Genomic DNA, 15,555 nt, shown 5'->3' with positions numbered 1-15,555 from the left:
ATGTGCTGTTAACGGCTGCTCCCGCGCGGGAGTGACGTCATCGCAGCTCCGGAGCCGCGATACCCGGAAGAAAGCTCCGGGGGAGATGTCCGCGGCCGGAGGGGGGAGGTCCAGGACGGCTGTGGGGACTTCGCTCTGAGGTAAGTAATACATAATGAACTAGTAGGCTATGCATACTAGCTCGTTATGCCTTTGTCTTGCAGTTTTTTTTTTTTTTTTAAGGGTTTACAACCACTTTAAATACCTGGTCTCACAAATGCTCTTTGGATCGATGGGCACAGAATACTACATGCAAGCTTCAAAATCAAGTCTCATCAGAAAAGTGGAGACTGGTATAGCCAAAAAAAAAAAAAAGACAGGAAAAAATTTATATATCAACACCCGTGGTTTTGGAATAGGATGTCCTATAAGAAGCTCATACAGGCATGATGGTCATGTATCCACACACTTGTCCATATAGGGCAGCTTTAGGTTAAAAGCTCTGTGCAAGTTTACTTAACAGATAAGAGAAAAACGTTGATTAAGCACCCAGAAAAAAATAAAATAAAAAGCTTGCTTCCACCCAATGCAAATGGCAGCTATATTCAAAGTTCAACTGAATTCCTCTGCGCGTGCGCACACACAAACATAGAAACAGAGAAAAATGTACACCCTCTTTGCATCATAAATATCTAAATAAAAATATTCCACATGTTAAATATATACAGAACTATTTCACAGACATGGCCCATAAAAAAAAAACACGACGTACAAGCTTTATACATATATCTTTAGCTGTCTACTTCTACCGCCTGGGTAAGCACTGGCTTTGTCTAGACTACCTCATTCGCTAGCTAGGACAGTTATTACACATTTTCCTTATTTTCAGTTATTCCCAAAGGATCCAAGGAAAAACCAAGCTGGCGGTGGTCTACCACTTGGCAGTGTGGCGATCGGAGATGGAGGAAATTTGTTGAGTGTACGAGGAGAGACTTTACGGTCTGTAAACAAATTGAGAATCATAATTTTTTTTTCCCCTCCCGAAAGTGAATTTCACACACATGCCATATTATCGATTCCTTAACGAGACACCGGCACTGCTCTACGTCGTCAATCAATAAGTCTACAGTAGTCATGCGTTATGTTACAGCTAGCAGCCTGTGGGCCTTTGCAGCATGCGGTGATCATCATCTAGTATGGCGTCCAGAATCAGAGCGGATGAACCGCCTTCACACCCTTTTTTGTTGTTTCACACATACTAGCATGGCGTCCTGGCGTTCCTAAATCACCGCACTAGAGAGGACTGCTCCGCCACATCGATGACCTAAAACCATTTTCACCTTGTGTAAACCGTCTATAGGATTTTCTTTAAATAAACCGTCAGCTGCGCTTTTTTTTTGTTTTAAGTAGCGCAGAGGTGGAAGGCTTTAGGATTAAAAGGTGGTTCTTTCCAGGGCTTCAGCTCACAAAAAAAAAAAAAAAATGCTCCTGTGAGAAAGGCATCTGAAGCACTTCCTGGGACGGACTCTTCGGAAACGGTGTTTGGCGCCCGTTTTCGGAACGTGAAACCCTTTATGCTTTCCATAAACACCAATAGGCCAAAAGTGCAAGAAAGTGTTATATGCCTTCGCACCTAGCCGCCAGGACACCCCATCCAACAGGGAGAGGGTTAGCAGATGCTATAGGCAGTCCTTGCAAAGTGCAACCTGTCCTTTCATGTAGTCCCTGCATGGACAGACCCGCTTGTGGTGGGGGTGGGACCCTGCGCAGCTGAATAATAAGAGATCGCTTTGAAAGACGCAATGCTTCTTGCTCTCATCTATGGACGGGACCACGATATCATTTGCGACGTCAGAGGTCTGGCAATGAATGTTGAACCTGAGGATGAAAACACAAATATATCACTATATATATATATATATATATATATATATATATATATATATATATATATATATATATATATATATATATATATATATATATATATATATATATATATATATATATACATACATACATACATACATACATACACATATATACATATATACATATATACACACATATACATACACACACAAAAAAAAAAAAAAAAACAGTGTTCATTAAACTATGGATATTAGACAAAGTATGAAAGTGAAGGACCATTAGCAGAGTCACTTGTATTTGCTATTGGGCCCAAATGGGATTTACTAAAACTTGTTAATAAAGTCTTGTGCAGCTGTGCATAGAAACCAACCAGCTTTCAGGTTTTGTTTGCAAAGCTAAATTGAATACGCCATCTCGGGGGATCAGGAACAATTTTTTTCCCCTGCTGTAGCAAATTGGAGCATGCTTTGCAGGTTTTTTTTTGCCTTCTGGATCAACTGTGGGTGTAGGGTTGTGTATATGGGATTATATTTTGATTTTTTTGGGTTGCACTTGGACTTTTTTCAACCTATGTAAAAGCTGATTGGCTACCATGCACAGCTGCACCAGATTCTGCACTCTACTTTTAGTAAATCAACCCCAAAGTGTTCAAGCAAGAGGCATGGCATGACTATTTATATCCCATGAAAGGATCCAGACCTCTCACATCAAGTGGTAAAGATACAAGGGAGGACGGGGGGCTGTGTCGGCGGAAGGGAGAGAGGGGACGGGGGGCTGTGTCGGCGGAAGGGAGAGAGGGGACGGGGGGCTGTGTCGGCGGAAGGGAGAGAGGGGACGGGGGGCTGTGTCGGCGGAAGGGAGAGAGGGGACGGGGGGCTGTGTCGGCGGAAGGGAGAGAGAGGACGGGGGGCTGTGTCGGCGGAAGGGAGAGAGAGGACGGGGGGCTGTGTCGGCGGAAGGGAGAGAGAGGACGGGGGGCTGTGTCGGCGGAAGGGAGAGAGAGGACGGGGGGCTGTGTCGGCGGAAGGGAGAGAGGGGACGGGGGGCTGTGTCGGCGGAAGGGAGAGAGGGGACGGGGGGCTGTGTCGGCGGAAGGGAGAGAGGGGACGGGGGGCTGTGTCGGCGGAAGGGAGAGAGAGGACGGGGGGCTGTGTCGGCGGAAGGGAGAGAGAGGACGGGGGGCTGTGTCGGCGGAAGGGAGAGAGAGGACGGGGGGCTGTGTCGGCGGAAGGGAGAGAGAGGACGGGGGGCTGTGTCGGCGGAAGGGAGAGAGAGGACGGGGGGCTGTGTCGGCGGAAGGGAGAGAGAGGACGGGGGGCTGTGTCGGCGGAAGGGAGAGAGAGAGAGAGAGAGAGAGAGAGAGAGAGAGAGAGAGAGAGAGAGAGAGAGAGAGAGAGAGAGAGAGAGAGAGAGAGAGAGAGAGAGAGAGAGAGAGAGAGAGAGAGAGAGAGAGAGGACGAGGGGGAGAGAGAGAGAGAGGACGAGGGGGTGTGTCGCCGGAAGGGAGAGAGAGGACGAGGGGGTGTGTCGCCGGAAGGGAGAGAGAGGACGAGGGGCTGTGTCGCCGGAAGGGAGAGAGAGGACGAGGGGCTGTGGCACCGGAAGGGAGAGGGGACCGTGGTGCCAGAGGACAAGAAAGCTAAAACCGACTGCTATACGGCGCAGGACTATAGACAGGCCAATGGTGCCCTTAACATTAGTGGTTTTGTCTGCTGCACCACCTTAGGCATCAATTTATCAACTGCTGGAATCATCTGTTGCACTTACTTGGCCAGGTCTTGGTCTTTGTTGAGATGCTGGAAGTACGACGGCTCACAGATGAGCTGATTCTCCTGACACACTTGCTTACATGACTTTCCAGTTTCTGCAAGTATCACTTGAAGGGCGCTTAACGAAGGCCACATGACTTGTCCATGGCAGAAATCCTGAAGGAGAAACGGCTTAAGTACTCACAAGAGAAGCTAGTAACAGAAGAACAATGTGGAGGAAAAACCTACAGACATTCCCGCATGAGTGGCTGCGCAGGAATTCTCAAACCAACATCCAACTAATCTCATACATAAGGGCATTAAATGGGCAGCAGTTGAGCATCTTTTCACAAAACTGGGTCTTTGTCTTTAAAAAAATAATTTAAAATGCAAGAATGTTTTTTTTTTTATAAGATGAAGTAACATTATCATAAAGACCACATTTTTGTATAGAATAGAGAACAGTTAGTACCCTGTCAGTTTTTTTTATCGTCATCTGATAAAACCTACTTGTCCCGGTGACCACTGTTCTTTCACTTTGGGGGGGATAAAAGATTGGGGTAAAGAGCCAATCACAGCTGATCACGATCTAAACACACTTGCTGGAAATAAAATAGGCATTCATTTCCTCATGCTGTCACGGCACGAAGAGAGCCGGCAAGTGTAAAAGGGGACAGCTACACTGATCAGGGGCCCCACCACAATTTTTGTCTTGCCTATGGGCACAAAACCAAAATACACCACCGCTTACAGCTAGTGGACAGCTGTGTCCGAGATTCCTGGTGAGCATACCAGCTGCATCAGGGGTGTCTGTCAGAAAAGAGCAGAGGGCGCCTCCATCTGAGTTTAAACCAGAAAATGGTATTAGTACAGCAATGCACTCACATATGTTAGTGGAAGAGTCAGCATGTCCTCCATGGATGATTGATCATCAATGGCAGACATTGGCAGGCAAGCGACTGGTGTTTTGCAGAGTGCAGCCAGGAAGATGCTGGGTGGATGTAGAGAGAAGCGTGGCGGCTTGGGGACCTGGAAGGCAAGCAGCGCACTGCATACACTGTGCCGCTCGAGATCCAGCTTCCGAAGCCACGGCACTTCTCTCCACATCCACTCAGCAGCTTTCCGGCCAAACTCCGCATAACACCAGTTGCTTGCCTGCAGATCTCTGCCATGACAAATCCTTCATGGATGACATGCCGACTCTTCCACCAACATAAACGAGTGCATTACTGTACTAATACCATTTGCTGGTTTGCACAGTTTACACCCAGATGGAGGCGCCCTCTGCTCTTTTCTGCCTATGTGTGTACTAGGTTGACTCCGGATCTTGTCCAGGGGAGCCGACTCTCCTTTTGAGCGACTGTCATAGACTTTCCATTTCCCCATATTTTTACAGTTTCTCTGGCTGGCTACACCAGCACCATCATTTTTTCCATATTTAAGGGGGTGTCCAACTGTCCCTGCTGAATTGTTAATTTACACGACACAGGAGTGTTTTGGAAGAACCAAAACTTTAACAAAGGTGCACAAAGGGCCCAGAATTAAAGGGCCCTCAGTCCAACAGACATCAACTAAAAGTGGCAATTCTGCAATGTGCAAGGGGGCTGACGTGAAGAGGGGCAGAGGACGGTACTGTTGGTGGGGGTTGATGCCAAGGGAGTGAGTACACTATGAAACTTCATATATTTTAATTATCTGCACTACCCACAAAACAAAAGTGGGGAAAGAAATCCAACTCCTTTTTTAAATTGTGCCGTACCAAGCCGCATGCGATTTCTATTGTGTTCCCCAGCGTCGGAGATGGGAACCTAGCCCAAGTTGTGAGGGGGGCTGTGATTATTGAGTGGACCTCCATGACAACACTGCTTTATAACGCCTAAGCTCAGAGATAACCCCTAACCTTTATACCATCCCTAAGCAAAGGGATGACCCCTAAGCAAAGGGATGACCCCTAAGCAAAGGGATGACCCCTAAGCAAAGGGATGACCCCTAAGCAAAGGGATGACCCCTAAGCAAAGGGATGACCCCTAAGCAAAGGGATGACCCCTAAGCAAAGGGATGACCCCTAAGCAAAGGGATGACCCCTAAGCAAAGGGATGACCCCTAAGCAAAGGGATGACCCCTAAGCAAAGGGATGACCCCTAAGCAAAGGGATGACCCCTAACCTTTATACCCCCAAGCACAGAACATCCATAATAGTTAAAATATTTTATTTTGTGCAAAAACAAACCTGTGCAATAGTGTATAATAAAAGTCTCAGTATATTAAGTACACCTTAGCGCCAAGGCCTCTTTCACACTGGGGTGGTGGGTGCGTCGGTGGTAAAGCACAGCTATTTTTAGCAGGGCCTGAACGCTGTTTTTGCAGGGGTTTTCAGCAGTTAGCGGAGCGCTTTTAACCCCTGCTACCGGACGAAAAAGGGTTAAAACCACCTGCAAAGAGATGCTGCAGAAGCGCTTTGCCGGTGGTATAGCCACGGTGCCCATTCATTTCAATGGACAGGAGCAGTAAACACACTGCTCCAAGGACTTTTTTTACCGTCCCTCTGGGCTTTCACACTGGAGAGAGAGCAGCGGCTGTTTCAGGGCACTTTGTGAGCGCTATTTTTCGCCTTATAGCACCTGCAAAGCGCCCCAGTGTGAAAGGGGTCTAAAACGGACATACCCATGCTGAACCTGACTGACCCAAGCCCTCAGCCTGCCATTTAACTTTTCCAGGCAGGATCATTGCGCTTACCTGTTTCTCAATGAAGGCGTTCACCCGCTGCAGCATGCCCTCACGTGTGAATTCGTAGGGCAGGTAAGGTTCATTCTGTGAAGAGCAAAAGCCATATTACCATTTCTCACTTCAAGGAACAATCAGCAGCTCAAGTGATACCAGATTAATATTTAAGTACAAGAGTCAACTCTCTTGTGCCAACAGAGTGGAACCTGATCATTTTATTGAGTGTTCAGCTTTATTAAAAGGACTTATCCCTACATAAAAGCCGATATTTACCAAGTATTCCATGGGGTGGGCCATCTACTTGGCACAAGCACAATGCTGGCATGAACATCTTAAATACCTATAAAATGTTTTCTTAATCCCTGCGGGGTTTATAAAAACATGACAATTATAAAATGTCAAAAACAGATTCTACATTCATTGCAGGTGATCAACAGAAAAAAGATCAGTGTAGTCGAGTTCAACAAGACTTTGCAGTCAGGACTGACCTCTCCTTTCCTAATGATTCGCCATTGTAGCATCCTAATATAGCAATTTCCAGAAAGTTATTTTAACACTATGACTGATATATCCTAGTTCTGCTGGGATAAATAGATTTTTTTTTTTTGTAACATAACTAAATTAGATTTTTTTTTCACATATGACTAGCTTTGCTTAAAGTGGATGTAAACCCGAATTTTTTTTATTTATTTTTTGCTGTCACAATGTAGAGTAAAAGATTTCCTATCATCTGTGCCGAGTCATGCCACAAAGAGTTAATCCAGCTCTGAGCAATCCTCTTATTATTCAGTGAAATAAAACAGACTAACAAAGAAAAACCTTAGTCCGTTCCGCCCCCTTGCTGTGAGTGACGGGTTATTTACATATCTCATTTACTAGCCTGGAGTCTTATTTTTTAATTCCCACCCCCACTCCTTTGCTGAAGTCATGTGGTTACTTTTCTGGATTTTGACTGGATGTTAGTGATCATAGCAGAATTCAGTGTAAGGAATACACAAGAGAAAATGCATGTTGACAAGGGGAGTGTAAAGGAGGGCGGGGAGTCTGACATCACGACTCCACCCACCGAGCTTCAGAAACAAGTCCACCCACAGAATCTGCAGTTTTTCAGGTCTCATAACAGACAGAGGGGAGACATTTGACAGGCAAGGATACATGCAGGAGGCATCTATATCCTTCTAGATCAGCACTATGGCAGTAGTTTAGAAAGGATGAGAGGGGTTTACATCCACTTTAATATAAATCTGTCACTGCTTATTCAGAGCAAAGTTGGCGTGGCCGTTTCCTGCAGTGACAGAACGGGGTTCTGTCGGGAATCACAGAGAGATCCTGTCTTCCTGCCATGCAGAAAGACGGATGTGTGTGTTGTCCCAAGCAGCCCATACAGTTAGTAAACACATCTAGTGCTAGTTTACACCGGACGCAGTTCTGTGCTTTTTTTCTGCACAAAATGCATGCACAGTGTTTTCCATGTATTCCAATGGCTCCAGTTCACACCATGCAGTTTCGGCACCGGAAACTGACTGTATGGTGTGAACTGGAGCCATTGGAATACATGGAAAACACTGTGCATGCATTTTTAATGCAGGAAAAAAGCACACAGAACTGAACGGAACTGCATCTGGTGTGAACTGGCCCTTAGGGAACAGTGATCGTCCCTGATATTAACCCCTTCCCTGCCAGTGTCATTAGTACAATGTCAGTGCATATTTTTGGCACTGATCACTAATAATGTCACTGGTTAACAAAAGTTTAAAAAAAAATTAAGATAGGGATCCTATCTGTCCACTGCAATGTTGCAGCCCCGCTAAAAATCGATGATCACCGCCATTACTAGTAAAAAAAAAAAACTCATCCCATAAATTTGTAGACACTAACTTTTGCGCAAACCAATCAATATACGCTTAATGTTTTTTTACCAAAAATATGTAGCAGAATATATATTGGCCTAAACTGATGAGAAATTGGTCAATCTTTGTTTATAGCAAGAAAAAAAACAACACCAAAAATAGCTCTATTTGCTGCAGAAAAAAAAAAGGACACATTTAATTTGGGTACAGCATCACAGGACCACACAATTGTCAGTTAAAGTAACGCAGTGCCGTACAAAATGGCCTGGCCAAGAGGTGGGTATTTGCTTCTGGGGCTGAAGTGGATAAAGCAAAAGGTACAGAAAAGTGGGTGGGGCCAGTGGGACGGACAAGTTTCAGATGACATTACAACGAACACTGAACACATATTGGTGCACATAGACAGGAACGACCAACAAAAATATCAGCATCAGAAAGTATGGAGCACCTTTTGACTCAGTATGGCCTTCACCGCCTTCTCCACCTCTTCTGGATTGTTGATGTCAACCGTCCAGACGTGAGGCTTCCCGATGTACACTTCGGCGTATGGGTGCTGGGATGTGAGCTGGAAGAAAAGGTTTTACATAAGATAAAGCATGTCTGAAGGTTAGGATCCAAAAAGAACATTTAAATTTTCTAGCTTTGGAGAAATTGGGGCGGAGTTAGAACCAGGGTTTAAATTGCTTCCCGTGTCCCCATTTGTGAGGAGAGTCCTCACTTTCCATCCAAAGGGTGTCAGGAAGTTAGGAGATTTTTTTCCCCCCTCGCTTTCTGTTTTAAATGCAATCACGTAGATACTGAATGGGGGAGACTTCCTTTCATGGTCCTGTACTGAAACCAATCAACTGGATAAGGAATAGGGAGATTTTCCCCAACTTCCTGTAATGAACACCATTCAATAGACAGGAAATTAGATTTTTCTCGCTTTCTGTTCTATTCATTTAATGGTGTTCATTACAGGAAGTTAGGGAAAATCTCCCTAGCCCGAATCCAGTTGATGGGTTTCAGTACAGGACCGTGAAAGGAAGTCTCCCAATTCAAAACAGGAAGTTTTGATGAGCTCAGTACAGGAAGTGAGGTACTGTGGCTTTGTGCATAGATATACTGGAATAGGGAAAAATCTAAATAAAAAAAGATCCTTCCAAGTTGGAAATGCGCAAAATATCTTTGAATGCTGCAGTATTAACAGTACCCCTCATTGGAAAAACCTGAACTCAGTTTGGAGGGGTGTCCACAACACTCATTTGGTCATAGTGGAAGGAAATTTTGTTTGTTGATTTTTTGATGTTCATCGCCCTTCCATGTGCTCCTTGCTGCGCAAGGCCAGTTCTAGATTGGGGATATTTTGCAAAAAGAAAAAGCCTATTTTAATGTGCATATGTCGCGTGGTGATACTGCGAATGCACTTGTATAGAATGTGCCAACGCCCCGATATATCGAGAATTTGGATGAAAAGCTATTGATTGGGCTTTGAGGGCACACAGTACAATTTGGTATAGAAAACTAAAGATTTATTGAATATGAAATATCATAAAATCAAACAGACGTAAAAACAAATTTAGGTCAGTGACTAATACTACAAGGGTAGTGACAACAATATACAATCTTATTATATACAAGCTTTATCTGACAAGCACAGTTACAAGTATAATGTTGAGTTGTGTATCCCATGTGGTATTTCCGGAGGTTTAATGGAGGCCTTGCTCTACATGTTACGCGCGTTAGCGCTTCCTCAGGAGCATAAGATATTGCATAAAGTAAGTCGCATTGGGGGTAGACAAGCGACAATGGTGTCCTAACCCCACAGTGGCTGAGTGGACAGAGTCTGTCAATCCAGCCTAACGTGGGGATAATATCAAAAAACACATAAAGAAATGTAAGAAAGGGTGATCAGACAGTCAGGTGCTGGTAAGCACTTAAGTTCGGATATGGGGATCTGCACGTGCGGTATTTCAGTGCTCAATGTGCTAGGCTAAGTAGGGTAGATGAAAACATCCAATAAGGCAGTCTTTGGATCCTAGGTATAAGTGCCAGAGGATATTATATGATGCTGCCAGAACAGAATCCTGTAGCCTAGACCGCACCTAAATCCACGCGTGTCCCCAGTAAAACGATGACGCCTTCAGCGCTTACCAGCACCTGACTGTCTGATCACCCTTTCTTACATTTCTTTATGTGTTTTTTGATATTATCCCCACGTTAGGCTGGATTGACAGACTCTGTCCACTCAGCCACTGTGGGGTTAGGACACCATTGTCGCTTGTCTACCCCCAATGCGACTTACTTTATGCAATATCTTATGCTCCTGAGGAAGCGCTAACGCGCGTAACATGTAGAGCAAGGCCTCCATTAAACCTCCGGAAATACCACATGGGATACACAACTCAACATTATACTTGTAACTGTGCTTGTCAGATAAAGCTTGTATATAATAAGATTGTATATTGTTGTCACTACCCTTGTAGTATTAGTCACTGACCTAAATTTGTTTTTACGTCTGTTTGATTTTATGATATTTCATATTCAATAGGGTTGTCCAGATACCGATACCAGTATCGGTATCGGTACCGATACCGAGTATTTGCGGGAGTACTCGTACTCGCGCAAATACCCCCGATACCTAAATAGAATACTTTCCCCCCCCTTTCCGCCGCCGCATCGAGGGACATGGCTAGAGGGACATTGCTGCATATGTGAGGGACATGGCTAGAGGGACATTGCTGCATATGTGAGGGACATGGCTGCATATGTGAGGGACATGGCTAGAGGGACATGGCTGCATATGTGAGGGACATGGCTAGAGGGACATGGCTGCATATGTGAGGGACATGGCTAGAGGGACATGGCTGCATATGTGAGGGACATGGCTAGAGGGACATTGCTGCATATGTGAGGGACATGGCTAGAGGGACATTGCTGCATATGTGAGGGACATGGCTAGAGGCACATGGCTGCATATGTGAGGGACATGGCTAGAGGGACATGGCTGCATATGTGAGGGACATGGCTGCATATGTGAGGGACATGGCTAGAGGGACATGGCTGCATATGTGGTGGACATGGCTGCATATGGGGGGGACATGGCTGCATTTGGGGACACATTTAAAAAAAGTATCGGTATTCGGTATCGGCGACTACTTGAAAAAAAGTATCGGTACTTGTACTCGGTCCTAAAAAATGCAAGTTAGGCTTACCGGTAACTTGTTTTCCAGAAGTCTTTCAGGACAGCACCTTGAGATATCATGATCCTCCCACTCCATCAGGAAACACCTTCTTTCATCCTTTTAAAAAGGAGGCCCCTCCTTGCACTCCTCAGTTGTTATAGAGAAAACCTCCGGCCCCGGCTGGAACACACAAGCATATATGTTAGTCACAGCATAGTACATCACAAACAAAATAGGGCGGGTCGTTGCTGTCCTGAAAGACTTCTGGAAAACAAGTTACCGGTAAGCCTAACTTGCATTTTCCCGAGGCGTCTTTCAGGACAGCACCTTGAGGACCACAGAGACTTACTACCTTAGGGCGGGACGACAGCTTGTAGGACCTTCCTGCCAAAAGCCTGATCACTAGCTGAGGCGAGGTCCAACCTATAGTGTCGCACGAACGTGTGGAAACTTGACCACGTCGCTGCCCTGCAGATTTGCTCCGGCGTGGCACCAGCTCTTTCTGCCCAGGAAGTTGCGAGAGCTCTGGTCGAATGGGCACGGATACCTTCTGGCGGAGTCAGGCCTGACTGTAAATAAGCCTCCCTGATAGCCAGCTTCAGCCATCTAGCTAGTGTTCCCCTAGATGCCTGCTGACCCCTTTTGTTACCCCCAAAAAGGACAAATAAAGAATCCAAGCGTCTAAACAGGTTTGTTATTTCTAAATAATACAACAAGACCCGTTTGACATCCAACATATGAAAAAATAACTCTTTTTCACCCGAAGGGTTAGAACAAAAAGTGGGAAGTACAATGTCCTGTACACGATTACTGTTAGAAGCCACTTTGGGCAAAAATTTAGGGTCAGTTTTAAGCACTACCCTATCTGAGAATATACATAAATAAGGCTCCTTCACTGACAGGGCCTGCAACTCGCTGATCCTACGTGCTGAGGTAATAGCGATTAAAAATAAAGTTTTAAAGGTAAGGTTCCTAACTGAAGCTTCCCCTAAGGGTTCAAAAGGCTTGCTTGCCAAAGATCTCAAGACCACTGAGAGTTCCCACTTCGGGAAACCCTTTAACCTTGGTGGTCTAGACCTCAAAAGAGATCTAAAAAATCTCACCACCAATGGTTCTATGGCTACAGATCTTTCCAAAAAAAAACTGAAAGTGCGGATACCTGTACCTTAAGGGTGCTAACAGCCAAGCCCTTATCAGCCCCCTCCTGTAAAAATTCCAGGATAGATTTTAGTTCCCTAGGGTCCTGACTCGAAGAGCTACACCAAGAGGAAAAAACTTTCCAAACCTTGGTGTAAATGGCTCGGGTTACTTTCTTCCTGCTGTTGAGTAAGGTGGAAACCAAGCGGTCGGAGAACCCCTTTCCACTCAGAATTTCCCTTTCAGAAGCCACGCGGTCAAGGACAGCCGTGCCACATCTGGGTGAGAAATTGGACCCTGAACTAGGAGGTCCTGCCTGAGGGGCAGGTGCCAGTAAGGCCTGGTTGACAAGGCTAGGAGCGTTGCAAACCATGCCCTCTTGGGCCAGAATGGGGCGATGAGAATGACTGGCACACTTTCTCTCTGAACTTTCCTCAGAACTAGGGGAATCAGCTGAAACGGGGGAAAGGCAAAGCAGAGGCGGAAATCCCAGGGATGCGACAGAGCGTCTACCCCTAGGGACCCATCCCCCCGACTCAGCGAAAAGTATTTCCCTACCTGGGAGTTCTCCCTCGAGGCAAATAAGTCTACCTCTGGGAGACCCCACCTGCTGGTGATCTCTGAGAAGACCTCCGCATTCAGGGACCACTCTGACTCCCGAATCTGGTGTCTGCTTAAGAAATCCGCCACCGTATTGAGGGACCCCTTTAGGTGTAGGGCTGACAAGGAGAGTAAATTGCTCTCTACCCAGGAGAGAATCTCTGTGGCCAGGGACAGAGGCGAAGGGCTTCTTGTACCCCCCTGCCTGTTCAAATATGCTACTGTTGTAGCGTTGTCCGATAGGACCTGAACATGATGGCCTCTGAGACGTGGAGCAAACTCCACTAGTGCCAGGGCCACCGTCTTTAGTTCCCTCCAATTTGAGGAACGCAGGGCTTCCTCCCTTGACCACCTCCCCTGTGAAAATTTCTCCTCTAGGTGCGCTCCCCATCCCCAGGCGCTGGCATCCGTGGTGAGCCTTAGTCCCACGGGGAAGGACCACTCCAGACCCTCTGCAAGCACTCGCTGGTTTTCCCACCAGTAAAGGGATCTTACTACCCGGGCCGGAATTTTTACCCGGGTGTCCAGAGAACTGGTTTTCCGATCCCATGTCTTTAAAAGAAAAGCCTGCAGGGGCCTGAAATGTAACCTCGCCCATTGGACCGCCGGCATGGTGGAGGTCAAGATTCCTAGGGATGCCATTACCTGCCTGACCGTCAAAGACTGATGGGACTGAAGCAACCGAACAGTGTCCAAGACCTTGGATGCTTTTTCTGGGGGGAGAAAAATTCTCTGGTTCCGCGAATCCACCCGGTATCCCAAAAAACGAATCTTTTGAGAAGGAACCAGGGCGGATTTTTGAAGGTTTAAAATCCATCCTAGGGATTCCAAATGGGTTCGCGCCAGAGAAAGATCCCTCAACAATTTTTCCTCTGAGGGGGCAAAGAAGAGGAGGTCGTCCAAGTAAGGGATGACTGCTATTCCTTGTAGCCGTAGCGGGGCTAAGGCTTCGGCCAGCACCTTCGTAAAGATCCGAGGTGATGATGACAGCCCGAAGGGGAGGGCCCTGTACTGGAAGTGCTGAACTTGACCCCCCATCTCTACCGCCAGTCTGAGAAACGTCTGGGACTGAGGGGAGATAGGTACGTGAAGGTACGCATCCCTCAGGTCTATCGACGCCATGTAGCAATCTGGTGTCAGTAGATTCCGGATTGAGAATATTGAATCCATTTTGAATCTCCTGTACAGGACACATTTGTTTAAGGGCTTTAAGTTTAATATCAGCCTGAACTTCCCCGTAGGTTTCCTTACTAGGAATACATGGGAATAGAACCCTCTGCCCTGTTCTACTAGGGGAACCCTGACCAATACCCCCTGCTGTTGAAGTTCCAACAACGAGGACTTTAGTGCAATGTACTTCACTGGATCCCTTGGGGCCTGGGTGACCAGAAATCTCTTTGGCGGGGTTTCTGAGAATTCTATAGCGTAACCCTGAGCTAGAGTGGTCAGTATGTACTGGTTGTTTGATACAGCTGACCACTGCGGAAGGAACCCCTGTAACCTCCCGCCTACCCTCAGGGTCGAGTCATTGCGGCTTGTTGGCCGGCGCAGGAGGATGGAAAAAGGACTCCCTTTCCTTTACCTTTCTGCGCTGCCCAGTTCCTTTTACCTTGTGGTCTTTTCCCCTTATCCTGCTGCTTAAAGGTCCGAAAAAAACGCTTGGGAGGGGGGTTCTTATTTTTGACCGGGAAGGCCTTTTTCTTGTCGGCCGTCCTGTCCAGGATACTATCCAGTTCAGGGCCGAAGAGAAGATCCCCAGAGAACGGGATTCCACACAGCTTGCTTTTGGAGGCTGTGTCACCAGGCCAGGTCTTGAGCCATAAAGCCCTTCTGGCTGAGTTGGCTAAAGCAGCGGATCTAGCGGACATTTTTATCGCCTCGGCCGAGGCATCTGCCATATAGGCTACGGCTGCAGAAATGGTAGAAAAAGAGTCCAAAATGTCCTGTTTTGGGGAGTCTGCCTCAATATGAGCTTTGAGTTTGTCTAACCAGAACTCTAAGTTGCGTGCCACACAGGTGGTAGCCATGGCAGGCTTGAGGTTAACCATAATAGACTGCCAGGCTTTTTTAAGGAGAAGATCCATTCGCTTATCCATCGGGTCCTTCAGGATCCCCATATCCTCAAAGGATAAATCTGTGGACCTAGACACCTGGGAAAAAGCTGCGTCGAGTTTAGGACTTTTGTTCCACACGACTGATGGATCTTCTCCAAAGGGAAACCTCCTTTTGTGGGATTTTGAAAAAAATGGTTTCTTTTCTGGATCCTGCCATTCCCGCAAGATTGTTTCGGAGATGACCGGGTGAACTGGAAATGTACGCCCCTTGGGCTCGCAGAGACCGGCATACATGCGATCGTGCAGGCTTAAGTCCCTCTTTTCCTCACTGAGACCTAAAGTGGCATAAATAGCCCTGAGGAGGCCATCCACATCCTCCAGGGACAGTTTAAATTTTGAGGGAGACTCTATTTCTTCCTCATTTTCT

General features: G+C 46.5%; 1 protein-coding gene across 1 annotated transcript in view; it reads right to left on the bottom strand.

The window, feature by feature from the left end:
* Nucleotides 1–209: 209 nt before the first annotated feature.
* Nucleotides 210–15,555, bottom strand: part of MGAT5 (alpha-1,6-mannosylglycoprotein 6-beta-N-acetylglucosaminyltransferase) — a 221,001-nt gene continuing 205,655 nt past the window's right edge. Inside the window, exons 14-17 of the mRNA XM_040358088.1 lie at nucleotides 8,622–8,738; nucleotides 6,336–6,410; nucleotides 3,619–3,776; nucleotides 210–1,857 (exon numbers count right to left, since the gene is read on the bottom strand). Of these exons, the coding sequence (XP_040214022.1) occupies nucleotides 1,659–1,857; nucleotides 3,619–3,776; nucleotides 6,336–6,410; nucleotides 8,622–8,738 (549 nt within the window). The 3' untranslated portion in view covers nucleotides 210–1,658. The remainder of the gene's footprint in view (nucleotides 1,858–3,618; nucleotides 3,777–6,335; nucleotides 6,411–8,621; nucleotides 8,739–15,555) is intronic.

The sequence above is a fragment of the Rana temporaria genome, chromosome 6, assembly GCF_905171775.1.
Source record: "Rana temporaria chromosome 6, aRanTem1.1, whole genome shotgun sequence".
In the NCBI taxonomy this organism is placed as follows: Eukaryota; Metazoa; Chordata; class Amphibia; order Anura; family Ranidae; genus Rana; species Rana temporaria.
Note: the sequence above shows the minus strand (reverse complement) of the source record. Positions and strands in the feature narration are given on the sequence as shown.